This window comes from Loxodonta africana, chromosome 5 (assembly GCF_030014295.1).
Source record: "Loxodonta africana isolate mLoxAfr1 chromosome 5, mLoxAfr1.hap2, whole genome shotgun sequence".
Taxonomy (NCBI): domain Eukaryota; kingdom Metazoa; phylum Chordata; class Mammalia; order Proboscidea; family Elephantidae; genus Loxodonta; species Loxodonta africana.
The window spans coordinates 61,801,436-61,829,054 of record NC_087346.1 but is presented as its reverse complement, the minus strand read 5'-3'; the positions used below and the strand labels follow the sequence as shown (position 1 = coordinate 61,829,054).

The following is a 27,619-nucleotide window of genomic DNA, read 5'->3' as shown; positions in this document are numbered from 1 at the left end:
CCCCAGAAAGACGCCTTTATTTCATTGTCCAAGGAAAGGTGCACTCGGGGCTGTTGCCTCCGGACTGCTCTCAGGCACCTTGAAGAGGTAGCCTTTTACAGAGAGCAGACAAGGAAATGCAAATTCATCATGAATATTCAGGACTGACCTTCATGCAGGCTCTCAGAGCTTGAGGATGACTATGCGTTTTCTTTAGAGAAGGGTTAGATCCCCCAGGATGGAGGAGAGGTTGATTTTCTTTCTCTTTCATTAGAATGTTGAGTCTTCACCCAGAGGCAGGTTGAGGCCATCTATTCCTCGTTCTGTGATTATCTTGTCAAAGACAATTTTATTCTGCTCGGTGTGGGAGGATAAGCCAGAGCAGGTGTCTCTTAGAAGTGTTGGGCTCTGAGGCTGCCTGCCTCAATAGCATACATTCATGAATCATCATATCCCACAAAGAACATTTTGAGAAAATATTTTGAAAAAGTCACAGATAAATCTATACAGAATATAGAGTTTAAAATATGCAAAACTAAATAATATGTAGATAATAAGAAAAAGGTTAAAAGCACCAGTTGCCATGAAGATGATTCTAACTCATAACAACCTCACGTGTGTCAGAATGGAGCTGTACTTTATGTTTTCAGTGGCTGATTTTACAGAAGTGGATTGTCAGTCCTTTCTTCGGAGGTGCCTGTGGGTGTCCTCTAATCTCCAACCTTTTTGAGTTAGCAGCAAGTAGTTAACCATTTGCAGTACCCAGGGACCCCAGGAAAAAACCCATTGCCTTAAAGTCAATTCCGACTCATAGTGGCCCTGTCTATAGGACACAGTAGAACTGTCCATAGGGTTTCCAAGTCTGTATGTAATCTTTAGGGAAGCTGAATGTCACATCTTTCTGCCGCGGAGTGGCTCGTGGGTTCCAACTGCTGACCTTTTGGTTAACAGCCAAGTGCTTAACCACCGTGCCACCAGGGCTCCTCAGAAAAAAGAAAGGGGATATTAATTATAATATTTGGGATAGGATTACCTGTTTGAGGGGCTGGGGAGGAAGATGTGCAATTAAGGGGTATAGAAAGAGAGTGTTGTAGCTACTGATTATGGTCATAGTGTATTTTCTTACATATATATAAAATAATATTTTCTCATATGTGTGAAATGTTGCATAAAAAAAACAAGCCCATCCAAATTGTTCCTGCTCTGTCTGACTGACTCACTTCCCGATAAACCCAGTCCTCACAAACCTTTGTTCTTCTGTGTCTCTTTGCCCGTGAAAATTGCAGAAATATCATGGCTATTTCTATGCTGTGAATATACATTAAGGTATTTATGGGATTTCAAAATTAAAATGGAGTAGAGTCAAGGTGAGCAAAAATATGCCTATCAGCCAGGTAATTCTTTCCTGTTAGATGTATTTATCTGCTAGTCGTATGTATTATTTTAATTGCTTATAAGAAAAAAAAAAAAAAACAACACAGTACTAACAATAAATGCCACCCTCATTGTACCTGATTGCTGTGGTAATCTACTATTTGTGTTATTAACATATTCAATAATTAATCAAATAACCACTAATATGGTTTTGTAATGCATGCCTAACTTTCAATTTTCTTCATGAATCCAGCATTAATGTCTCAGTTGTAATACAACTCACACACTCATATGTAATTCAGTGGGCTAAATCTGGCATTAAGAATTTCAGGCTGCAATGCAGCAGATACGCAGCAGATGGCACTCTATAGAATCTCCAGGGGATACTTCAGAGTGTTCTGCACTTCAGGTGGGGGAGAGAAGGAGACAGCAGAGAGCCACTTAAGCAAATGGCACTGTGTATAAAGCCTGCAGTTGTGTTCCTCTGAGGCATATCTTTACTGAAATTGTGTTTTGACTTGAAAATCAAAATCAAAGGCATATTTAACTACAGTGCAAATGCCTATTTTTAATCACCGAGTGTATAAAAAATGGTGCTATGAAATTAGATAACAATGTGATTGCTTAGGAGCTATATAAAATTGAAAATATTCACATGTTTACATATGAGCAAGATGTTTTAGCAGCTAGCGACTCGTTTAGATGGATAGCAGCTATTGCTTAACTGCCTCATTTTGTTGTAGGGTAAAAACATCACGGAGTTCAATGAAGCAAAAAGGAAGTTTTATTCAACATATATGCAAAAGGCAAAAGTGGGAAGTGGACAAGCCTGCTGCCAGAGCTAGTATCTGCCCAAATTCAAGGAAATGTTACAGAATAGACAGAAGTGGGAAAATGGACAAGTATACTGCTACAGCCATGTCTGCCTGAGTCCAAGGAATAATAGGCAAGAATGGGAAAATGGGCAAGCATGCTGCCACAGCCATGTATGCCTGAGTCCAGTCCTTACAGAATCATCAGTATATGTTAATGTAATAAATGGGCAAAACCGTTGAAACCTTCACCTTTTCACAGATTGGCCAGAAACTCTGATTCTACATTTCGAATCATCTTTGTTAACAATCATTGGTACAGGTTTCAGTAAGACAGTCAGGAGGGTGTTCATTGGTCCAACAAATTTTCTGTTCACTGAATGCTGATAGAAAAGGTAAGAGTCTTTTGTGTTCCCCCTGATGATTTGGAAAGTTTCCCTAAAAGATATTTTCCAAGATTATCTTTGCTGTTGTCTTTGCACCTCAGGGCCTGGTTGATGTGTCCTTGTGAGTCCTTGTGGGCCCAGCTCTAGTGGGGTCACATTCTGTATGCTCAAGGACAGGGAATAATTATTCCAATATTATTTTCTAAATCATAATCATGATTCCAATATTATTTTCTAAGTCACATTTTACCTTGATAGGAATAAAAAACTTGAGGAAATTAACTATTAGCTTTAAGTTAAATTTAATAGTAGGACAAATGTTTACCATTTATTTGAAATACAGTTTTAAATAGACTATTTTTGCTATTGTTTTTTAAGTAAAAGTGGATAATATATATCAAGGACTAGTTACTGATATACTGTAAGTTGTCAATTCCAATTCATGGTGACCCCACCTGTTAGAGCTATTCCATAGGGTTTTCAGTGCTGTGACCTTTCAGAAGCAGATGACCATGCCTGTCTTCTGAGTAGCCTCTAGGTGGATTCCAACAGCCAACCTTTCCACTGGTAGTCAGCTTTTAATCATGTGAGCCACTCAGGGACTTCGACAGATATAATAAAAAACCTAAAACAAACTCCTTGCCTTCAAATCTATTCCAACTCATAGCGACCCTATAGCGACCCTATAGGACAGAGTAGAGCTGCCTCACGGGGTTTCCGAGGAACAGCTGATGATTCCAACTGCCGATCTTTTGGTCAGCAGCCGAGCTCTTAACCTCAGCACCAACAGGGCTCCACTGATAGAAATGACTAATTTACATTTATGATTAAGCCGTATATGAAAATAAATCCATTTGTGTTGTTCTCTTTGACTAGCTGGGCTCCTGAGTAGGGTAATAGCAAGTGAAGAATTTAAAAAGAATTAATTATCATAAAAGATTTGTTTCACTTACCTCAAGCATATGAATATTGTTTTACTATTATCTACTTTAAAACTTAAACCAAACCTGTTGTCGTTGAGTTGATTCTGACTCTTACTGACCTGATGTGTTACAGAGTAGAACTGCTCCAAAGGGTTTTCTTGACTATAATTTTTTACAAAAGCAGATTGCCAGGCCTTTCTACCCAATGATCTTCTTGTCTACTTTAGGAGTCAGGGAACTTTTTTTTTTTTTTTTTCCCTGTAAAGGACCAGGTGGTAAATACTTTAAGTTTTCCTAGCCATACTGCTTTGCTAGCCATGCTGCTTGTGGGTTAATTCTGCTCTGCCCTGTAGAGTCACTATGAGTTGGAATAGAATCAATGGCAGTGGGTGTGGTTTGGAAATCCTAGTGGCATAGTGATTAAGAGCTATGACTGCTAACCAAAAGGTTTCCAGTTTGAATCTGCGAGGCACATGTTGGAAGCCAAATGGGGCTTCTGCTCTGTCCTCTAGGGTCTCTATGAGTCAGAACCAACTGAATGGCAGCTGGTTTTTTTTTGTTTTTTTTTTTAGCTATATAGTCTGTCAACAGTTCAATTAGGTTGAAGTGGGAAAGTAGCTATAATACAAAAACAAATAGGCAGGGATGTGTTCCAATTTACTTATAAAATCAAGTGGCATGCCAGATGTAGGATTTGTCAGCATATCCTGCTACACAGAGAGGTGATGGAAGTATCATGAAGAGGCATTGTGTAGTTAACAGCATTAGTTTTGGGAGCCAGAATATGTGGCCTAAATTCCTTCTTTTTACTTACTAGCTGAATGACCCCAGGCAAGTTATTTAAACTCAGCATCTCTGTTTTATCATCAGTAGAATAGGGATAATGATATTAACATATCACATAGGTTTGTTGAGAACATTAAATGTGTTAATATACTTAAAGCACATGGGAGAGTTTTGGTAAATGTTCCATGTGTTTTAAGTATATTAAAACTTAAAGTAAATGCTGAAAAGGTATTAGTTATTATCATATTATTATCCTGAAACCTGAGGACCACTAGTAAAAGAAAGCATGAATTTGATGTTAAACAAACCTGAATTCAAGTCTTAAACCTACAAAAATTTAGCAGTGTTATTTTGTTCACTTTCTCTAATGTGCCTTTGGCTTTCATGTATAAAAGGAATAAAATTCTTATAATTTTATTGTGAAAATTAGAATAAATTTGTCTGGAAACGAAAATGTACTAAATAATTGTTAGCTCTCTTCTGTCCCCTCCTCTACTCCCTTTTAACACATCCATGATTCTTGCTTTCTCTAGAATTTGTCCTTGATTTTGATACTCCTATTTCCTCCATGCCCCAGAGCTGGAGCCCTGCCCAGAAGTCCTTTTGCTGGTTCACAGAATACCTAAATACTGCTCATCCACCTTTCTTGGTCTCTGATCAAATTACATGACTTTATAGTAAATTTTACATAGGATATCAGTGACTTAACAATATGTCCAAATTTTCAGATTTGAAAGCTTTACAAAATTTTGTTTTTCAGAAATACTCAGAAATGTTTACTGAAGTAAAGGCCTGTTTTAAAATGATTTTTTTACAAGGAACTATGTTATAGAAGTGATTTTCTTAACTTCTGTTTGCATCCAACGTGCAAACAATTTTAATTCATCTACATCTTCCCCAAAACGTATTTGCTTTCCCTCAAAACCAAATCCACGAGTTTCCAAGGCGGCACTTCCTCTAGCTATGGAGAAATTTCTCACTAATGACTTAAAACATAATTTTAATCATGTATTCTATAATGCTAATTCATCATGTTTTCTTGTAATATGGTATTTATCCCTTATTTAGGGATTCACACAAAGCCTACAGTCGGCATTTTATTTTTATTCACCATTTAACTCTTAGACAATCTACCATGGTTTTAACACAAGGTAATAAAAATATTCTATGATCAGTCATGGTCAAATTTAGCATCTCCTGAAAATTCTGTTTCCCATTACACTTCCATTGTTTTTGAAACCTAAGGCAGTTTTGAAACTTAAGACCTATTTTCTATTATTGAATGCTTCCTTCTACACTACATTTTCTTGTTAAAATACGTATTTTATTTAAGTACTTCAGAAATTTCCTTGGCTGAGGCTGTGTCAAATTTACCTGCCACTGGAGAGAGAATTGCAACCTGTAAATATTCTTGAATTGTTTCTCCTGGACATTTCTCTTTACTTAGTTGGCGTTAAAGACTTTCCATCTTACTGGCAAATTATTCAGTATTTACCAAAGCTATATACTGTCTCTAGAGAAATCTTCAGAAGAGGAGGCAATTATTTTTAAATAAATAGTGGGTAAAAGAGCAGTTAATATTGCCATGGACACATATAACCATATAGACCATAGGCCAAGAAACTGCTGGCATTAATTTTGGAGGGGAGAATACAGCAGGTAACATCTACATCTCTGTGCATACAGTAAGTACAGGAATTTGTTGTTGAAAGATAATCATGTGATGTAATAATTCAAACAAGGATTTGGGAATATTGCAGTATCAGAGAATGGTAAAAATACCAGGTAGCCTGATGTGTAAGTGTGTGTGCGCTCATTCACGCATAACACACATGTGCACATGTATGTGCACATTGGGGTTATTGAGTGTACTTACCTGTTTGTGTTGGGGCAGGATGCAGGGTTGTAAGGGTTCTTAAAAATAGATCCAAAAAGCAAACACCTTAAATATATAGTTGTCATTTGTTTCTTCTGTCAGATTAGTTTTGGCCCTATTAAAAGATCCACTGAACATTGCAAAAAAATAATGAATGCTCATAAAAGGCATACCAGGATATATGTCTGCGTTCACAAAGTTTGCTTCCAAGTCATTCTTTGATATCCTTATTGTCAGCTCTTACCTGCTTTTCCTCACTATATTGACTTAACTTACTATTCTTGTGTGCTTTTTGACTCTGAATTTCACCTTTACTTCCTATGCACATATCTAATTTATCCCTCTCAGCAGTAGAAAATGAATAGATCACTTTTTGATGACCCACCCTCCCTGTCATTTGTATTACCCCTGGGATATTTCTTATCTTTTAACTACTCTAAGGAGATTCTTGACTCTTTTGGCTGGACATATTAGGAGTGCCCTGGACTCCACCCATCGACTGGTCGGCAGTGGGTTAGTTTTTTGGACTCCACCCAAAGCCTCATGTAGTATCTTCTCATACAAGACTTGTAATATTCTAGTGCTGTCCATCCGCCATCCTCCCTACCTCCACACATATATATCCTTTTCGTTTTAATCATGGCCTGGATCATTGTTGTTATGTGCCATCAAGCCAGTTCCAACTCATAGTGACTCATACAACAGAATGAAACACTGCCTGGTCCTGCTCCATTCTCACAATCATTGTTATGCTTGAGCCCATTGTTGCAGCAACTGTGTCAGTCCATCTTGTTGAGGGTCTTCCTCTTTTCCCTTGGCCCTCTACTTTACCAAATCCAGGGACTGATCCCTCCTGGTAACATGTCCAAAGTATGCGAGATGTAATCTCACGTTCCTTGCTTCTGAGAAGCATTCTGGTTGTACTTCTTCCCAGAAAGATTTGTTTGTTCTTCCAGCAGTCCATGGTATATTCAATATTCTTCACCAACATCACAATTCAAAGGCATCAATTCTTCTTCGTTCTTATTGTGCAGTTTTCACATGCATATGAGGCGTTTAAAAACACCATGGCTTGGGTCAAGCACACCTTAGTATTCAAGGTGGCATCTTTGCTTTTCAACATTGTAAAGAAGTCTTTTCCAGCAGATTTGGTCAATGCAGTGTATCTTTTGATTCCTTGACTGCAGTTTCCATGGGTGTGGATTGTGGATCCAGGTAAGATGAAATCCTTGACAACTTCAGTCTTGTCTCCATTTATCATGATGTTGCTTATTGGTCCAGTTGTGAGGATTTTTGTTTCCTTTAAGTTGAGGTGTAACCCATACTGAAGGCTGTGGTCTTTGATCTTCATCAGTAAGTGCCTCAAGTCCTCTTCACTTTCAGCAAGCAAGGTTGTGTCATATGCATGTGGCCTAAGAGAGGGTGTTTTTCCATTGGTGCTTCAGACGTCCTTGTATTTTCAACTAATCAAGCTTCTGTCCTCAAATTGAATTCCTGTTCATGAAATAATAAGTAAATATTTAGCTCTGATTGAGAGAACTTATCTTGTTATAATGAGAATTTCTTTTCTTTAGCACTGCCATTCCTGTAGCTGCTCATGGTAGTTTAGCAGCTATTTTCCTGAATATAAACATCTGTGAGGCTTTTTACAAACTGCACCCAAAGTGAGCCAAGTTCACAACCTGCCACAGCACCATGACACTTTTTCTTTGTATTTACAGAGAATGGGACATGGACAGGGCAAATCATGTTAAAGGATTATTAACTTTATTAATTCTTAAACCTTTTCTTTGCTTCTCAGATATAAACCATGTTGAACATTTTGAAATAACAGCAAAGAGTTATTCATAAAATTAGCTGTTAATATTCTCAAACTTCTTAGGAAAGTTCTACATAGTCTGCCCTAAAAAATTAAAACATTGGAACAAAAATTTCCATAGCTTTTTTCTCCCAAAAGTAGGCTGTGTATTTGTCAGCTAAGCAATGAGGGTGAAATGGAATGAATATTCACTAATGAAAAATTAGTGTGAAAAAGCATTAACCATTTTTGACTATTTAAAATGTTATCCGTAGTCTATATACAATTTTTTTTTAAATAACATTGTTTATAGGATGAGGCATAGGAAAATGAAAGGCAAAGAGTCCAAAAATACTTTGTTTTATACTTCGTTAGGACAAGTGCAAATAGACTTGAATCATGTGTTCTGAGAGTTTATTAAGCGAAGTAAAGGAAGTTCAAGGTAATTTAATATCCTGATGTCAAGGGAAGCTAATCATCAAATAAATATTTACTGAATAGCCATTGTTGTTTGGCTTGTGATAGATGTAATTTTGGTTAAAAAAGAAAGAAATGCTCTTGCCTGTATTTAGAATCTAAATGGGAAAGACATGCACAATAAAACAATTTTAAAACAAGATAATTTATATGCTTTTTGAAGTGTGCCTCCATTTCTTAAGGGGAATCCTGTTTTCAGTGACAACCTACTTGATAGTCATTGAAAATAGGACTTTGAAAACAGTCATTGAAAATGAAACCAGCTCAACAGCACTCAACAACAATAACAACTGCTTGATCTTTACTTTTTATTTTTATTTTTTAGGTTCAATATCAGGGCATAAAAAGCCCTGGTGGTGCAGTGGTTAAGCACTTGACTGCTAGCTGAAAGGTCAGTGGTTCAAACTCACTAGCCAGTCTGTGGGAGTAAGATATGGCAGTCTGCTTCCTTAAAAATCACAGCCTTGGGAACTCTATGGCGCAGTTCTGCTCTGTCCTATAGGTTGCGATGAGTCGGAATCAACTCTACGGCAACATATTTTTTTTTTTTTTTAAATCAAGGTATTACGTGGCATTTATTTTATAAACTTTTTTACAGTACTTTCCAAGCAGTAACTACATACATGATTCAATTTAGACAGACTCACTGTCTTCTGTTCATTTTTTCACACAATTTCATTGCATAACAGTCTCTGAGGTTACAGAAAGCAAGAGAGAAAGAGGTGTAGGGAAGGAAGAAAGGAAGGGAGGGAGGGAGGAAGGGAGAGAAGAAAGAAGGAAGGAAGGAAGGATTTTCCATCAGGAAAGAAGTGTTCATGGTTCCAGTATTCAGAAAATATAGTCAAGCTTAAAGCCTGAAATTTCTGTGGGTATGGAATTTAGTATAAGAGATAGATTCCAAGAACAGCAGCCAATATTCCAAATAGAAGGAACCAAGTCAAAAGCAGATCTCACACAGGAAACAGAGGACTTTGTTGTTCTAGCACAGGTAGGCCCACCAAAAGAGTGACATAATTTTATGATACTCATTAAAGCAAAGAGGCTAGCTATTTGCTTTTACTCATTTATCTGTGGGTGTGGCAGTAAGGCTAGTTAGCTTTGCATTGGTGATGAGAAAGAGGCAATACTCCAATGGTTTCACTGTTAAAATGGTCAAGCAATTAAGTTGACTTCATGCTAGTTTCTTGTACAAAAGCATGTTGTAAAAATAGAAGACTTGTCCATAAATTAATTTGGTGTCAATACATAGGGCATACTAAGAATATTTGGAGGAATAAATATTACTTTACACTGATTCAGGTATGAAGAAAAAGAGCATGGAGTGAAGCAGTGGCAGTGGATATCTAGGAAAAGAGAGGGAATTGAGAGTTAAAATTAGAAATGAAAAGAGTAATGACTGATTTTGTGTAACGATTGAGTGGAAAATACATCAAAGATTTTTCTGACATTATTAAGACTAGTATATGGAAAGAATAGTGATGCCCAACATAAAGGAAAAAGTTCAAAATTACAGGGAGGTCTGGAGACAATATCATGAGCTTGACTTGATTTCTGTTGGGTTTGAGGTGGTGGTGGCTCATCAAGTATATACATAGTAAAGGCAGAAGAGGATAGGATAAAAGGCTGTGCCTAGAGTTACACATTTGGGAATGTATTTGCATAGATGTTTTTAAATATTGATGTGATTTACAGTCACTCAGTGGTTTGTGAAATGGGCAAGCTCAGGGAATGTTAAGAGGGAAGAGAAGAAAGAAGTGAGTCTTAAGAAGAGAACAAAGGCAAGGTACACAAAGAAGCAGAGTTATATATACAAAAATATTAACTAGCATTTATATAGTGTTTATGAAGCCCTGGTGGCACAGGGACTAAGAGCTACAGTGAGCTACAGCTGCTAACCCAAAGGTCGGCAATTTGAATCCACCAGCCTACTTGGAAACCCTATAGGACGGTTCTACTCTGTGCTATAGGGTCGCTATAAGTTGGAATCAACTCTATGGCAATGGGTTTTGGTATAGTATGGCAGGCATTGTTGTAAGTCCTTTACAAATATTATATCATTTAACCTTACTAACAACCCTATGATTAAAGTGTTCTTATTATCACCTATTATATAGATTAGGTAATTGAGATTCCCAGTGGCTAGGTTATTCGAAGACAGGGCATTAATTAAGGCACTCTGAACTTTACAGCTCATGTTTTTAAGGATGACATTTTCCCGCCTCTCCAAAAAAGTATAGATTTGATGAGAATATAGGGTCAGGAGAGTGAAATAAGGGGAGGATTTCTCTAAAAGAGAAAAAAAAAGAGAAAGAGAGAGGGTAGTCTTAGTCAAATTTTCTGTGTAACAAACAAATAAAGAGCATATCAAATTAGATTGAAAATGAGGTCCTTGATTTAAAAATTTACAAAAAGATGATGAGACAATAGGTTGGATTCCAGACTTACAAAGATTTTGGAAGAAATTTACAATGAGAAAAAGATGATAAATGGAAACAAATTAAAAAAAAAAAAAACAATGAAATGAAAGAAGAGATAATTGGTGACTGGAGAAGACGCCATAACTCTGATCCAGTGTCTTTAACTGCTGGTATCTCTTTTTAAATATGTTAGCCCCCTTCGCACTCAGCATGTTTGTAAATCATGCATCATGGATATAAGTCTTCCCTTTCCCTAAATACCAACGTGTCATTTCCACCATCATTTTCTCAAATACCACGGCTTAAAACTGGACACAGCTTTCTTCGTAGTCAGTGTGTCACTAGATCGTGTTTTTTCTCTATAGGCTTTTTTTTCCCCTACCTCATCATTTATTCTCCATTTCTATAATCAATACTTTAGTCCAAATTTCCCTTGCCTTACATAGATGGAATGTTACAACAGACTTGTAACTGAGAAGTTCTGATCGTTGCATACTAGGTGCCTTTGTGGAAGTTATTTGATGTCTCTAAATCTGTGCCCTCATCAGTAGAATGAAGAATTGAATAATCATATGTAGAAATGACTAATAATCATAAACAAAACAAACAAAAGAACTATTATCTTTCTCCTTTCTAGCTTTTCTCTAATCCATCTATATAACTTCACCATGTCAGTTTTCTTTTAAAAAAATTCCAGCAACTCCCTGTTTCATACAGGATAAAGTCAAACTCCTCATCCTTTATTCAAAGCTTTTTGTAGTCCGGTTATCCAGCCTTATCTCTCAGTTAATGCCCCTGCTCTGTTCTGGTCAAAGTGCCCTTTCCATAATTCTCTAGATACACTATTCTGATTTCTTACTGCAAGCTCTCCCACATTTTATTCCCTTAGGCCTGCCATGCCCTTCTCCCCCTACTTTGCCTGTGCAAGTTCTCAACCTTAAATTTATTGCCTCTAACATGCATTTAATCACCAATGTCCCTGCACTATTATTTTTTGTTTAGATCAGTTCATGTGTCCCCAGCCAGATACCACATCTTTCATATTTCCTAAAGCACCTAGTACAATTCTAGGTAGAGGGGGGTTGACTAGACACTTCTCCCATATATAAAGAGAATATGCTGTGGGTATTGCAGAGAGAAGACATTTTTATTGTCTAAATAAAAGTCTTAAGTTATTTTTATAATTTTAACAGTAGTGATAGCACAGGTGGTTATTGGGTATTTTTGAGTATTTGAATATTAAACATATGTTTTAAATTAACCTCTTTTCTATTCTAAATATGTATTTATTGCCTTATTTATAAAATTTGCCTAACATTGGGAATTTTTTGTAGCTTCCCAGATAAAATTTTCCCATTCATTCATTCAAAGCTATTTCTTTAACCCTTTTATGTGTTTCACTGGAAACCCTGGTGGTGTAGTGGTTAAGAGCTACACCAAAGGGTCGGCAGTTCGAATCCACCAGGCACTCCTTGGAAACTCTATGGGGCAGTTCTACCGTGTCCCCTAGGGTTGCTATGAGTCGGAATCGACTCGACAGCACTGGGTTTGGTATGTGCCTCACCCTCTCTCAATTCCTTGAAATATATAAGTCAGGTCTTCTTTATAAGTGAAGGAATCACCCTCAACTTAAACTTCTTCAAACTCCTTTGGGAGTTTTTTGCTGCACAAAACTAAGAAGTATAGGGCTGAATAATGGTGCTCTTACCAGAAAAAAGAGGGCAGAAGTGATGCTAGGGTGTCAAAGTCATAGATTTCCACTGGATGGATAGAGATGGAGAACAGGATGATACATGCATTTGTGACTGATTCTTCTCTTTAGAAATTTTAATTAATTTCAGTAGATGAAGAAAGCAGTACAGTCAAATAAAATGAAATATTATCAAATTACAATATGTATGCAGATTTGGATTATCCTGGCAGTTGTTTATATTTTCAAAGAAGTTGGATTTCATAGTCACGTTCTCTGTCTATGAATGTCATTAATATCCTTGTAGAAAAAAGTATGCCTCTTCTCTTGCCTGGTGTTTTTTGACATTGTAACTATATGCATTTTTGGTTTGATTTTCTCATGTTGGATCTAGCAGGTATAATAAAGAATACAATACTGCTGTCTTTTCCTGAGTTATGAGTAGTTAATCATAATAAAGTTTTATAAAAGGATCCTCATATTAGCTGCTCTTTAAGTAAAGCATCGTGGTCCAGTGAGGTGAAGGATGCATTTTATGACCAAATTTCTGTAGCACACTTGGTGGTGTGCTTTATGGCATGACAATAGCAGCCTAGTGCTTTCATGACTTGATATCTATTTGTTGTGTGATAAAGAGAACTTTGGAAAGTTTTTCCTTTTTTTTTTTCCTTTCACGTTGAAACAAAAATATTATGTTTTTAGCATTTGTCTTTCTTTTCCATTGTATAGAGACAACACAACCTCTCTCTCTAATTTTTGGGGAGGCGCTGTGGTTAAGAGCTACTGCTGCTAAACAGAAGATCAGCAGTTCAGATCTGCCAGCCACGTCTCGGAAACCCTATGGGACAAATCAGAATTGATTTGGTGGCAGTGGGTTTGTTTGTTTGTTGATCTATCTGTGAAACTCTGCGGACTAGTAAGTTCTTTTGAAGTAGAAAAGTCTGGTCTGAGGCATTTCTCTGAGTTCTCAGAGTGACCCTGATGATGTAGGTTGTTTATAGCTCTCAATGTAGTATTTTCAGGAGTCCTAGTTTGGGCAACATTAGGAATGTATTTAAAATTTTGAAGACTGCCAAAATATAGCTTAAATAAACTGGTATGTGTGCATTTATTCAGGATTTAAATGACAAATAGGATTAAACACTTGAGCCCAAGCATCAAGAGACATTGTTAACCTTACATTATCTAACAACCTTAAACATTAAAAAAAATAATTGTATATGCCTTAATTCCATGAAAATCAAAGCCGTAGAAGAGTAAACATCCTCAGGATATATGTGATAAGATATTCTGAGATTATACATGGTTATAATACTCTTAGCCTTTTTCTTTGACTGATATCCTGCTTCCCCAAGTGAGGAATAAATTGGTATAGTTTCTTTTCATCTCCGTCATTCTCAAATTGTTTTGATCACCTTTTTACTTCATCTGCATTCCTAAAGAGATACAGTAGTTATTTGACATATTGATATGATATTCATATTTTTAAGGTTTTTAATTGTTGTTTGATAAACAGGTTTTTTTTTTTTTTAATTCCTTAGAATGTGTATATGTCCCCAGTAAAAGACTATAATTTCTCTGCCTCCCTAACTCTAGTGACACTGTCTGTATTTAAGGCGTAACTGGAAGTTAGAAAAAAAAAGTCTCTTTAGCATTTAACCAAATTGATCCAAAGATAAGGCAAAATAAAACAATACAAAAAAAAAAAAAAACTTCAGTGATTTATTTTTCATTCTTTATACTAAAAAAAAAAAAATTATACTTTAATATTATTCTTTCTTGGTAAGTCTTGCCAGCCAAAGGCAAACCCAAAAAAAAATCAAACCCATTGCCTTGGAGTCGATTCTAACTCATAGCGACCTTGTAGGACAGAGTAGAACTGTCCCATACGGTTTCCAAAGAGGGCCTGGTGGATTTGGACTGCCAACCTTTTGGTTAGCAGCTGTAGCTCTTAATCACTATGCCACCAGGGTTTCCAAGTATATTGATTATAGTACTGTTTTCAAAGAAGCAATTTTTGACTGCAATTTTATATGACACATTCGTTTTTCTATTTAATTATGTATTTTTTGTTCTTATTTTTATTTCTTTCTATTTGTTTTTAACCTGGTTTATACTGACTTCTGAGAGAAAATTGTTTAATTTTCAGGAACTGAGCTGATTGATAAGCACTGACATTTTGAAATCTGTATTATATAAACTTACAATTAAATAAAATAAAAATAAATATACAAAAGTCATCATTTCCTAATTATTGCACAATGCTTTACCATTGAGGTTATTTGTATGCATTTTATCTGTAATGTAGAATTTCTATATAATTGTGTGCTACTGTGAATCTCTTTCAGAGCTGATGTTCAGTAATACCATGTTGGTAGCTTAAAAAAGCCACCATGGGAGTATTTACACAAAGGCAATTGGCAAATGCTACAAATCAGGGCTTCCACACATCTTCAGAGTCTACTGTGAAATATTTACCAGCACACATTTCAATGGTTAGAGAACATTTTTAGTGAGATTTCAATTGTTTGAAATTTATTAAAGATTGCTTTATGACTCATCATCTGCTCAGTTTTTATGATGTTCTTCCTTTACTTAAAAAAAAAAAAAGTGTATTATGCTATTTGGTGCAGCATTAAATATAGCCATTAGGTTATAGCTTGTCCATCACTTTGGTCAAATTTATATATCCCTAAAGATTTTTTTTTTAAAAAGATTATTTTTTCTCTGCATGTCATATCAATTTCTGAGGGAGGTGTGCTAAAACCTATGATCGTGGATTTTCCTATTTCTCCTTTTTGTTGTAACAATTTTTGTTATATATGTTTTGAATCCATACTATTGTATGTATTGACATTTTTAATTATGTTCCTTTTCATCTCTTTTAAAACTTGTGTTAAGTCTACTTAGTCTAATATTAGTATTGCCGTATTAGTTTCTTTTGGTTAGTATTTCTATGTATATATTTTCCATTCTGTTATTATTACTAGTTTTTGAAGTGATCAGGGACATTTTATAAAACACACCAAGCAGGTAGGTCTTCTGTGGGAGTGAGTAGAGACATTTTGTAAAACAACATGCATTATGGTCCCCTTCTGAAAGAGAATACTTCAGATTCCTATAGAGTCAAGAGCACCCAGCTAAACAACCTAACCCCACCCTTGTCACTGGAAACCACATGGGGAGCAGTAAGGAGGTGCTTCAAACAGTACGCCCCCACAGGTATCAGCAAAGACCAAGTGAGCAATCTGGACATCCACCCCCTTTTTCAGTAACCAGGTGGTGCCCCTCTTTTTCCTAACAGAGCAATCCCAGAGGTAGCTAGCTAAACCATTCTATTATTTTTAATACTCCTGTGTTCTTATATTTTACATGGGTATCTAGAAAGCACAACATAGTTGGCTTTTTTTCTTACACTCCAGATTTACAAATCCTTATCTTTTAATTGGAAGCCTGTATTTAGTTTACATTTATGCAGCTACTGAAGTGCTACAATTGAAATGTATGCCCTTAATGTTTGTTTTCTAATTGTCCCGCTTGTTCTTTGTTCCTTTTTGTATCCCTTTGGATTAATTACATATTTTTAATTATCCCATTTCCTCTCTTATTGTTGGTTAGTTATAAAATTTCTTGAATTCTTCTTTTAGAGGTTACAACATATGTCTTTGGCCTCATAAAAATTTAATTTAAATGAATACTTATACCATTTCCTGCATTAACATTAAAACATTTATAACGAAATTCCATTTATCCTTCAGCCTCATCTTTAATCATGTATTTTAACTTCAGAGGCATAAACCATTACACAGTGTCATACCTTCAATATTAATTAAGATTTACCCAGATATTCACCATTTTCCTCTCACCTTCTTATGAGTTGCAATTGACTCAATGACAGCAGTTTTGATTTTTGGTTTTGCACCTCGTGTGGTCCTACATCTCTAGTTTCTCTCTGGGATCATTGTCCTAATGTCTGAAGATCTTCCTTAATAGTTGTTTTAACATGAGTGTTCTGATGATGGATTCTCCTTGTCATTCTTTGGTTCCTGAAAATACCCATTTAAATTTCATTTTTAAAGCATGTTTTATTGGATATTGAATTCTATGATTTTAGTTATTTTTATTTTAGATGCTATCATTTTCTGATTAGATTTTTATTGCTGCTTTTTTGGAAGCCAAAATGTCTTTTCTGTGACTGCTTTGAACCTTTCTTTCTTTCCTTTTTTTTTTTTTTTTTTTTGGCTTTTATTACTTTGGTGGGTCCTTATATGGGATTTCTTTTTTTTTTTCCCCCATTTGCTCTTCTTGTGACTTAAATCTGTGGCTAGATAACTTTATTCAGTTTTGAAGCTTCTTATCCAGTATCTTTTCAAATATGACTTGTGTCCCATCACTACTCTGTTCTACTTCTGGAACTCCAATTGCATATATGTTAATGTGTCTCCATACCCTATATATTTCTTATGCTTTTTTTCTGTAGTTCCATTATTCCCTGCGTGTGTCATTCTGAATATTTTTACCTGACCCATATTTTGCTTCACTAATCTTCTCTTTGCCTGTATTGAACCTGCTGTTAAACATATCTAATGAGATTTAAATTTCAGTTACAGTAAATTTGATTTAGTTTTTAGTTCTCTGCAAAAATTTTCCATCTTTTCATGTAATTTCTTGAACATATTAATAACAGTTAGGTTAAGATACATGTGTTATAACTCTAAATCTCCTTTGGGTCTGTTTATATTATGATTTTTTTTTTTTCTTTTTTTAATTTGGTCTGGTCTCCTGACACCTATTACTTTTTAACTAAGTGCCAGAGATCATTTGAGGCTCTGGGCTGTATTAACTTCTTGCAGAAAGGATTTACTTTTCCAGGCAGTTAAGGTTTAGGCATCTCATCTCATCAGACATTAGGGTGATTTTAAGATGAACTTCAGCCATTGGGAATGTATAGGGGGTATCGACGCAGTCAGGAGTGTTCCACAGGACCTTTCCTCACAGAGAGATCTGAATTCCAGTTTTTGTGACTGATGACAGCCCTGCATAAGACCGTTATCAGTTACTGCTTTCTACTCAGCTTCTTGGGTGTTGCTTTAAAATTGGCAAATAACTTCAAGGATATAAGTGGCACCAAATACTACATTTTTCTCTCTGGGTTTCCTTTTCCTCCAGAATCTGACTTGTCGGGTGTCTTAGGTTTTTAGGACTGCTATAAGAAAACAATGCATAATAGGTGGCTTTAAAGAACAAAAATTCATTTTCTCACAGTCGTAGAGGCTGCAAGTCCAAATATAAGGGATCAGCCATGTGAATTCCTTCTGAGGGCTTTGAGAGAGGAACTGTTCCATGCCTCTCTCTTGGTTTCTGGTGGCTGCCAGCAGCCTTTGGCCCTCCTTTGCTGCTTATAGATACACTTGCCTCTGTTGTCATATGATTTCTGTCTTCCTGCTGTGTGAGTGACTCTGTTTCTGTGTCTGTCCTTCTCTTTTTATAAAACACCGGTTGTATAGGATTAGTGGAACCCACCCTACTCTAACGATAACCTTGTGAAGTCTTCAAATGCGGTATATTAAAAAAATTTTTTTTTCTAGATTTTCTAGTTGTTCTTACTAGATGTATTCATCTAGTCTAAGGACCAGAGAACTCTGGCCTATGTGCTAAATACAGCTTGCCACCTGTTTTTCTTAATAATGCTTTGCTGAAACTCAGCCACACCTATTTGGTTATCATTGTCTCTGACTGCTTTGAAGCTATAAATGCTGACTTGGGTCAGAGTTAGATAGCTGTGATAGGGACCACATGGCCTACAAAGCCTAAAATATTTACTATCTGACTCCTTCCAGAAAAATTTTGTGAACTGCTGGTCTAATCCACCATAGCCAGATGCAAAAGTACTAAAGTTGTTTATAATTTATCAGCATTTTTCTCTACATATTGGGAGAATTTGCCCATTTTATTGGACTGAAATTTTTATAAAATGCATTTAAATATTTTATATGTAACAAAAAGTCTAAGGGTAATTTTGGTTTTTTACTCTCTGATTTCATTATGTTATTGTTTATTAGAGTCAAACCTTATTTTTTACATTTGTGCCAACTGTTTTTAAATAGAAGACCCTAGGAAAGGACTTCAGCAATGACAAAATTGACAGGAAACAAATATATCTTGTAGCTTGAAGCTGTATCACTTGTTTATATAATCTGGATTAAAAAAAATCAGGTAAAAAGAAATTTGTTTATTGAACATCGAACTGTTTAAGTCACTGGATTACAAGTAGAGTTATGCAGCTGGTTTGCCATTACCTGAATTGGGATGAACCCTCTGTTAACTATATAATTACTCTCATGCCATTAGTGTTTCTCTTTCTGCAATTCAGAGTAATGTTCTTGGATTAGCAGCAGGTTATCCCTACTGTCAACCATATTTATGCAAATAATTCTCTATAACTCCCCTCTGGGAATAACTGAAAAAGATATGGTAACTCAGATTAAAGATGTGCATTTAAAGATTCAGTAAACATTTAGGTATATTCACAGTGGATATTTCTTTATGAGAAATCTAATTTAGCCTGGGAACACTGAGTTTGATCCCTCACAGTACTTCACAAATTAAAAATTTTAGAATATGCAGTGCAATCTCTAGTTGCGTAGTCTTAAGTAATATAAGTCCACATAGCCATATTGAAGAGTTCTCAGTGTCGGTATCAAATATACAAATACATGATTTTTGCCTTCTTATGCTCATGCTTTATATGTGATTTAAGGAAAATAAACAGTAGCATATTTTGTGCTTCTACTGTGAGTTTCATTCTAACAATAATCAAATAGAAGATAGGCCTTTTTCAGAACTATAGGTGACAATGAAGACCTTCTCCATAATTAATCTTATGGTGGGGCTGATTGAGTCATAGTTCTCGTAATGTATCCCAGTGGAAAGAATGGCTGAGAGATCATTCTTTTGATACTGTCAACTTGTTACTGTAACCCACTGAAGAAGCAAACGAATGATTAGGCAAATAACAAAAATAGTTTCATTGTTGCCTCAATGCCCAGTTAAGAGCTCTAATTCTGGATGACACTTTTTGAATATGAAACCCAGCTCTTCCACACAAAGCAAGTAACTTCTCTCTCTCTCAGGATAAGAATAGTGCCTACTTCATACAGTTATTCTGAGAATTAAATATAGAGTTAACATGAAAAAACAAAATAGTCACGCAAAAATGTTGTATTAACTATATTTCTACACCACCACCACCACTACAGTGCTTCCAAAACTATTCCTTGTGGACTCAGAAAATTATTATTATAATTGTTATTATAAATATGAGTATGATTTATATAGCTACTAGATTTTTAACGAACATTATGTAGTGAGTTTCATTGCACAAATAATCTTCTTTCCATAATAATTACATGCCCATCATCAGTTTATATAGTATTTGAACTTAAGAAACTCTTTCCAAATGTGTACATCAAAGATATAAGTTTACCTATTTTACTCTTGCTATTCTGATTTTTAATAAAAAGTTAAAAATTATTTGATTGGTAAACATAAGATACATACATTTCATTGTATATAAATTTTACCTGGAAACAGGGAAAAAGAAACTAAACACATATTGAACACTGGTTAATGATACATATGCTGATGTGTTTGAGTGACGTGGGATTTACTTTGTAGTACATCATAAAAAAACGAATTGGCTAGAAAGATGGATTAGATGTATATGTACATATATATTTATACATGGTGCTTCTTGTTAGGTGCCATCAAGTCAGTTCTAACTCATAGCAACACTATGCACAACAGAACAAAAAACACTGCCCAGTCTGTGGCATCCTCACAAATGTTGCTATGCTTGAGCCCATTGTTGCAGCCACTGTGTCAATCCATCTTATTGAGGGTCTTCCTCTTTTTTGCTGACCCTGTATTTTACCAAGCATGATGTCCTTCTCCAGGGACTACTCCCTCTTGACAATGTGTCCAAAGTATGAGATGTAGTCTTGTCATCCTTGCTTCTAAGGAACATTCTGGTTGTACTTCTTCCAAGACAGATTTGTTCATTCTTTTGGCAGTCCATGGTATATTCAATATTCTTCGCCAACACCACAATTCAAAGGTGTGAATTCTTCTTCTGTCTTTCTTATTCACTGTCCTGCTTTCTCAAGCATATGAGGCGATTGAAAACACCATGGCTTGGGTCAGGCACACCTTAGTCCTCAAGGTGACATCTTTGCTTTTCAACACTTTAAAGAGGTCTTTTACAGCCCATTTGCTCAATGCAATGTGTCTTTTGATTTCTTGACTGTTGTTTCCATGGGTGTAGATTATGGATCCAAGTAAAATGAAATCATTGACAACTTCAGTCTTTTCTCCATTTATCACAATGTTGCTTACTGGTCCAGTTGTGAGGACTTTTGTTTTCTTTATGTTGAGGTGTAATCCATACTGAAGGCTGTGGTCTTTGATTTTCAGAGGAAATAACTTCAACTCCTCTTCACATTCAGCAATCAAGGTTGCGTCATCTGCATAATGCAGGTTGTTAATGACTCTTCCTCCTATCTTGATGCCCCGTTCTTCTTCATGTAGTCCAGCTTCTCAGATCATTTGCTCAGCAACAGATTGAGTAGGTGTGGTAAAATGATACAACCCTGACGCACACCTTTCCTGACTTTAAGCCATGCAGTATCCCCTTGTTCTGTTCAAACGACTGCCTCTTGATTCATGTACAGATTCCTCATGAGCACAATTAAGCATTCTGGAATTCCCATTCTCCGCAATGTTATCTATAATTTGTTATGATCCACACAGTCAAATGTCTTAGTGTAGTCAATAAAACACAGGTAAACATCTTTCTGGTATTCTCTGCTTTCAGCCGGGATCTATCTGACATCAGCAATGATATCCCTGGTTCCACATCCTCTTCCAAATCCAGCTTGAATTTCTTCCAGTTCCCTGTCTATTCACTGCTGTAGCTGCTTTTGAATGATCTTCAGCAAAATTTTCCTTGCATGTATGTGGTACAGCAACTATAAAACCAAAACCATACCCGCTGCATCAATTCTGACTCATATCAGCTGTATAGGACAGAGTAGAACTACCCCAGAGGGTTTCCAAGAAGCATCTGGTGGATTTGAACTACTGAACCTTTGATTAGCAGCCTGAACTCTTAACCACTTTGCCACCAGGGCTAGCAGAATGTTGTTTGTAAAATTAGCTGATGGACATAAAATTATTCACTGTATAATTCTTGAACTTTTCTTTGTGGTTTAAATGTGTCCTAATAAAATATTGAGGAAAAATTTTTGAACCTCCTTGGATCCAAGTGATTTTTAATTATACATAGTGGAATACTATAAGATTCAAATTTTAGCTTTAAGGAGAAATACTGGAACTTCTGCGGTATTCAGGAAAATGTGTCACAGGAATATACCAAATTGATATATGAGTTTCTCTAAGTTATGTCTTACCTAATAGCCATGCAGTCATGTAAGTCATAAAAGCCATCAATGCAATTTCAACTAATGTTTTCATTTAATTTCATAGGATTCATGATAAAAGACATGAATGCTTGTTATTTCTAATCTTTTAAAAATAGATTTGAAGTTAATTACTAAGCAGAGTCACAAAGCTTTGAGCCGCAGTAGAAATGGAGGAGGCAACCAATTGCACCATACAGATGGGATGCAGGCTGATTCCACCTCTTACCCAACATAGACTTTTGACAGGTTTTGTGCTCTTAGAACGCCTTAAGGAGCCTTGGGGCACAATGGTTAAGTGCTGCTGCTAACCAATAGATTGACTGTTCAAACTCATCTAACACTCCATGGGAGAGAGGTCTGGTAATCTGCTTCTGTAAAGATTACAGTAAAAAAAAACAAACAAAAAAACAAAAAAAAACCCTATGGGGCAGTTCTACTGTGTCACATGGGGTTGCTATGAGTCAGAATAAACTCCATGGCACCCAACAACAACAGAGTGCTTGTATCCTTCCATATTCAAAGTAGTAAATTAATAAGAGCCTTTCAGTTTTGTGTTAAAGATTATATAAATGTATTTAAGCACTTTACACAGTCAGTGCTCAAAAAGGAAGTGGGTTGTATTGTTGTTATTAATTCATTGGAATAAATACGTATAGTGGTTCTCAAGGTGACAGTGAACAGAACAACATTCATTTGGTTGTCTAAATTCTGATATATCTCTCAAAATGATTTATATTGTTTCAATAGAGTAGTAAACACTTATTCCTCTATTATTATCTTCCCTCAATGCCAAACAAATTATGATTTGCCTACAAAACCCCCATACCTGGTTTGTTGGTATAGTTTTATTTTATTTTTTTAATTCTTTGATTTTTTTAATGCTGCTTTGGCCTTTAGAATAGTTAGTAGTCATGAAGGTAGTCAGTTATATACTCTTAGTCACAAAAAACCCAGTTTAAGGAGTTTTGGAGAAGGATCTTTTTTTTTTTTGCCTATTTTGCTTCAGGTGTATGCAATTGCTTTTCCACAACTCCCAGGAGGAAATGGGCCAAAATATTTGTGGATGTCCTACTGGAAAGGAAACCCTGGTGGTGTAGAGGTTAAGAGCTACGCCTGCTAACCAAAAGGTCAGCAGTTCGAATCCACCAGATGCTCCTTGGAAACTCTATGAGGCAGTTCTACTCTGTCCTATAGGGTTGCTATGAGTCAGAAACTACTCGACAGTAGTGGGGTTGGGGGTAACTAGAAACGTAACAGAAGATAAGAATAGAAATACTTCATATGAGGTAGTATTAAATTGATAGGTATTATTTAAGCCTGGAGAAGAGAAGATTAAAGGCCAATATGCAATGAAATGGATTTAACTGTAGCATGAGATGATTTATGTAGCTCTAAAGTAAAAAAAGAAAAAAAAAAGTTTTTTTTTTTTTTTAAAGGAGAGCTTCCCAGTGCTGACTGATAGTTATGGAACTGTGGCACAGGTTGGGGAGAGATTGTGAGATAACTTCCCATTTTCTTAAAATGTTAGGATGTTTTACTTTGGATCTTTCTTGATCAGTCTTATTTAAAATGATAAAAATGCAGTTTTATAAAAACATTTTAAACACATGGTTGTTTCTCTTGTTGTAAAGCATGTTATTGTAGTAATACGGAATTAAAAACATGTTTACATGATGGAGGAAGTATCAGAAAATGTTTTGATTCGATGAATAAACTGAGAAAGATAGCCTTTGCTTCAGTCCTTCTATCTTGGATTTAAAAAAAAAGAAAAGATTTCTTTTAGGGCTCCCTGACTGACAGTTGACAAGCACTAAGAACTGACTTTTTTCTCCTAAAGTGCCCTATTACGGGGAAAATAATAATAATGACTCAACTGGATGTGTTGTCGTGGACAAGTCATTTCAACTTTCTGACTCTTAGTTTACTCATTAGACAAGTTGATCTCTAATACTCTCTAATTGTACTGTTCTGTGGTTTAATATAAAATAATGTTCATAAGTCTATTACATCCAGGCACATTTAATGAACATCGCAAAGTGTTTAGCATGATTCGTAATGGGGTTATTTATTCATATGGAAAATCTTGTAAAATGCACAATAGTTGAACTAAATTTGATTTGCATTTCCATGTAGCTAGCACATGTAATTTAGGAAAGAAAATAAATGAGAAATAATTAAAGCCTATGTTTAGGAAAGAGGGCTTTAATGAAACTTAGTGGTCTTAATCTTTTCACTTGCTTTTTTTTTTTTCCTTAAACCTGCTGCCCTGGTGCTCTACAAGCTGTAAGTCATGCATCAAAGTGGTATCAGTGTTTCTAACTCAGGATCTGCTACCTCAGAGTCCCAGGATGGCCGTTAGCTCATGTTCTCTTTCTTTGGCAGTGGAATTATTAATATTACAGCTTATATATACTCAGGCACCAAAATAATATTCTAGTGCTTTAAATAATAGAATATTTATTTCAGAAGGTGAGATCTCTAATTGGCAGTAGCTTGCCATGCTTTTGTTCTCTATAATGAGAGAGCAAAATGGAATAATAAGCTTGGGGTGATTTCCTGATTTTTGCTGGGAAGATGAGTTAGGTTCCCTGTGCTTTTTCCTATGTTATGCTTTCATATGCAGTTGTGCTTTGCCACTGAAATCTAGAGAAAAGTGAAAATAAGATGATAATAAATTGTGCTAGTCCACACTGTGCAATTTATATACATTTTTTTCTTTTAATTCTTGTGATTTCATAACATTATCTTTATAGACGAGAAAACTGGTCAAAAATCCATTCAATAAATGATGAATCTGGAATAAAAAAAACAAAACAAATAATATGCCCCTTCAGTTCCAAAGCCTACAGTGTTTCTACTACACCAGGTAATCTGTTTAAACATCAGAATCACCTAGGAGTCTTTTAAAATACCAGTGATGTTTATGTTTAGGACAGGTTGAGAACCACTAAACTGTGTTTTACTATTATCAAAATTTTTTGAAGTATTCATTTAAAAATATTTTAACAATACAAAAATCAATCAAAATATAAGACTGGCAGTTGTGTTATTCCTGATAGTAATACAGGTAGTCCCTAATTTATGACTCTGTTGTCGTAAGGTGGTCCTGACGTAAGTTGAATACCTAATTTTTTTTTTTTTTTAGTTTTCATTATTTTTGCCTTTTTTAATCAATATTTTTTATAACTCTGATCTTTATTTGTCTTTGGGAGTTGGAAACATTACATATAAACTTGTATATTTTAATACGTATGTAACCAAACCAAACCCATTGCCGTTGACTTGATTCCAATTCATGGGGACCCTATAGGACAGAGTAGAACTGTCCCATAGGGTTTCCAAGGCTATAGTCTTTACAGAAGCAGACTGCTATATCTTTCCTCAAGGAGTAGCTGGTGGGTTTGAACCATCAACCTTTCCGTTAGCAGCTGGGTGCTTTAGCCAACACACTATCAGGGCTTCTTAATACATAAATACATTAAAAAAAAAATCTACTCCAATGATGAAGTAGAAAAGTTGGAAGATGTTGGCATTTTGTCCGTTACTGTAACAACTCCACTTTTGGAAGGTTCTGGATCATCTGGATTATCCCTTGGAATGGGGATGGTGTTTCTAGTCAGAAAATTGTCTAGAGTTGTCTATATGGTCCTTTTATTTTTTTCTTCATATATTTCCAGTAACATCTCACTGATTCCCGAATCTGTCAGTAGACTTTAGCAAAGCAATCACCGTGTGGGTCCGTGTTTTAAAGCAAGTGAAGCCTCCGATTTACTTTAGAAAAAGAAAAAAAAAAAAAACTTCAGCTAATCCTTTCACTGTAAAATTTCTTGACATCTTCTCTCCTTCCTCTTCATCATTGTTTTTTTTTTTTTTTTCTTCTACAGAACTGCATCTCTTTCCTGTTCAAAATCCATTAAGTCCTAATCCGTTAGTTCCCCTTCATGATCTATGAGCTGTTCCACATTGGCAATATCAAGTTCTGAATTCAGCTCCTTGCCATATGGACAGTTTTCCACCAGTGTCTTCCAATGTATTATCCTGAGAAAATTCTTGGAGCATTCTCAAATAACTCAGCAATTTTTTTTCCACATCCCCTGAATGCATTTTCCAATGTTCTGGATACACTGAAGAGAATATTTCAGTTCTTCCAGAAATTGCATAATGTAACTGAACCTCTATCTTTTGCAGCTGTTGCCTGAGCAAACGTAGACCGTAGGTAGTATGCCTTAAAGGTGGCAATTGCACTTTGATCCACAGGCTGGATCATAGCTGTCATATTGGGAGGTAGATACACCACCTTCACGTCTTGCATTAGATAATCTACGTGAGGAGGATGTCCTGGGGCATTATCAAGTAGCAGCAGAATCCTGCAAGGAATGCTCTTTTCTAGGCAGTAGGCGCATACTTCTGGGATGAAACAATTTAAAAAACAGCCTTCAAATAACACAATCATCATCCAGGCCTTGGAGTTACTTCTGTAGTAGACTGGCAGCTTAGTTTTTTCAGTGTTTTTGAATGCTCGGGGGGTTTCAGAATGGTAAAAAAGAAAAAGTTTTCATTTAAGCCCAGCAGTATTTCCCCTAAGCAGCAACGTAATTCTGTCTTTAATGCCTTGAAAGCAAGCATCAACTCTGCCTCTTTGTAGAAACGGAGGTCGTAAGTGCTCTTCCTCCTAACTCAAATGTGTGGTAAGTCAGGGACTGCACGTAAATTGTCGGTGGAGATGTATACAGCTATTAGTTATATCTATAGGACCAATACAGAAAGTAATAATGTGTTTTTATTATTATATATATCCCAATGTCAAAGATGACTGTCTTCAAGTCTAAACAAATACATTTTGTAATGGTATTTTCTTGTTGTTTGAGAGTAAATTGAATGCCTAAGGATACGTTACCTTTGTGGTACTACTGCTTTAAAGGTAAGAATTGGTTTTCCAGTTTGGGGATAATTAAAAAAAAAAAAAAAAAATCTCAGTTTACAAGGGATTCTATGCATGTAACAGACTTTGAAACACTCATTTTGAAATTTTAAGACTCAAAAAATTAAATTGGGAGGAGGGGGCCAAGATGGCTGACCAGGCAGATGCTACCTCGAATCCCTCTTGCAACAAAGACATGGAAAAACAAGTGAATGGATCACATACCTGACAATCTACGAACCCTGACCATCAAACACAGATCTAAAGAGTTGACCTGAGTGACAGGTGAGCGAAAAGCTGCGTCCTGAACCAGAAACCACTTCTGGAACCCGTGACCCACCCCACAGCCTTGAGCCCCGGAGGTTCCCTGGTGCCTAGTGGTGGGGCTGATTGCGGCTTGCTGAGGTGGGGCAGGCACGGGACACAGCCCTAACCCCTAGCCCCCTGAGGTAACCTCCGTAGAGACTCAGCCATCGCAAGCAGGCTGCACACTGACGGGGCTAATGAGAGAACAAACAACCACGGGAAGCAGCAACTGTTTTCGGAGCCTGGAGCCAGCGTCCCAGTCAGAAAACCGTGGTGCTGGGCTTTGGACTGGGCTCAGGGGAGCTGAGCATGGCATCCTGAGACGGCGCAAACATGGGACGCAGCTCTAGCCCCCAGAAGTGACCTTGGGAGGTGTCCAGCCAGTGCACACAGGC

General features: G+C 36.2%; 1 protein-coding gene across 5 annotated transcripts in view; it reads left to right on the top strand.

The window, feature by feature from the left end:
- Positions 1 to 27,619, top strand: part of CCSER1 (coiled-coil serine rich protein 1) — an 845,607-nt gene that overhangs the window by 516,027 nt on the left and 301,961 nt on the right. Inside the window, exon 7 of one of the 5 annotated variants that reach the window (XM_023553243.2) lies at positions 2,097 to 16,640. The exons of the other annotated variants lie outside the window; for them this stretch is intronic. Within the exon in view, the coding sequence (XP_023409011.1) occupies positions 2,097 to 2,198 (102 nt within the window). The 3' untranslated portion in view covers positions 2,199 to 16,640. Of the gene's footprint in view, positions 1 to 2,096; positions 16,641 to 27,619 lie in introns of those variants that run through there. 5 annotated transcript variants of the gene reach the window in all.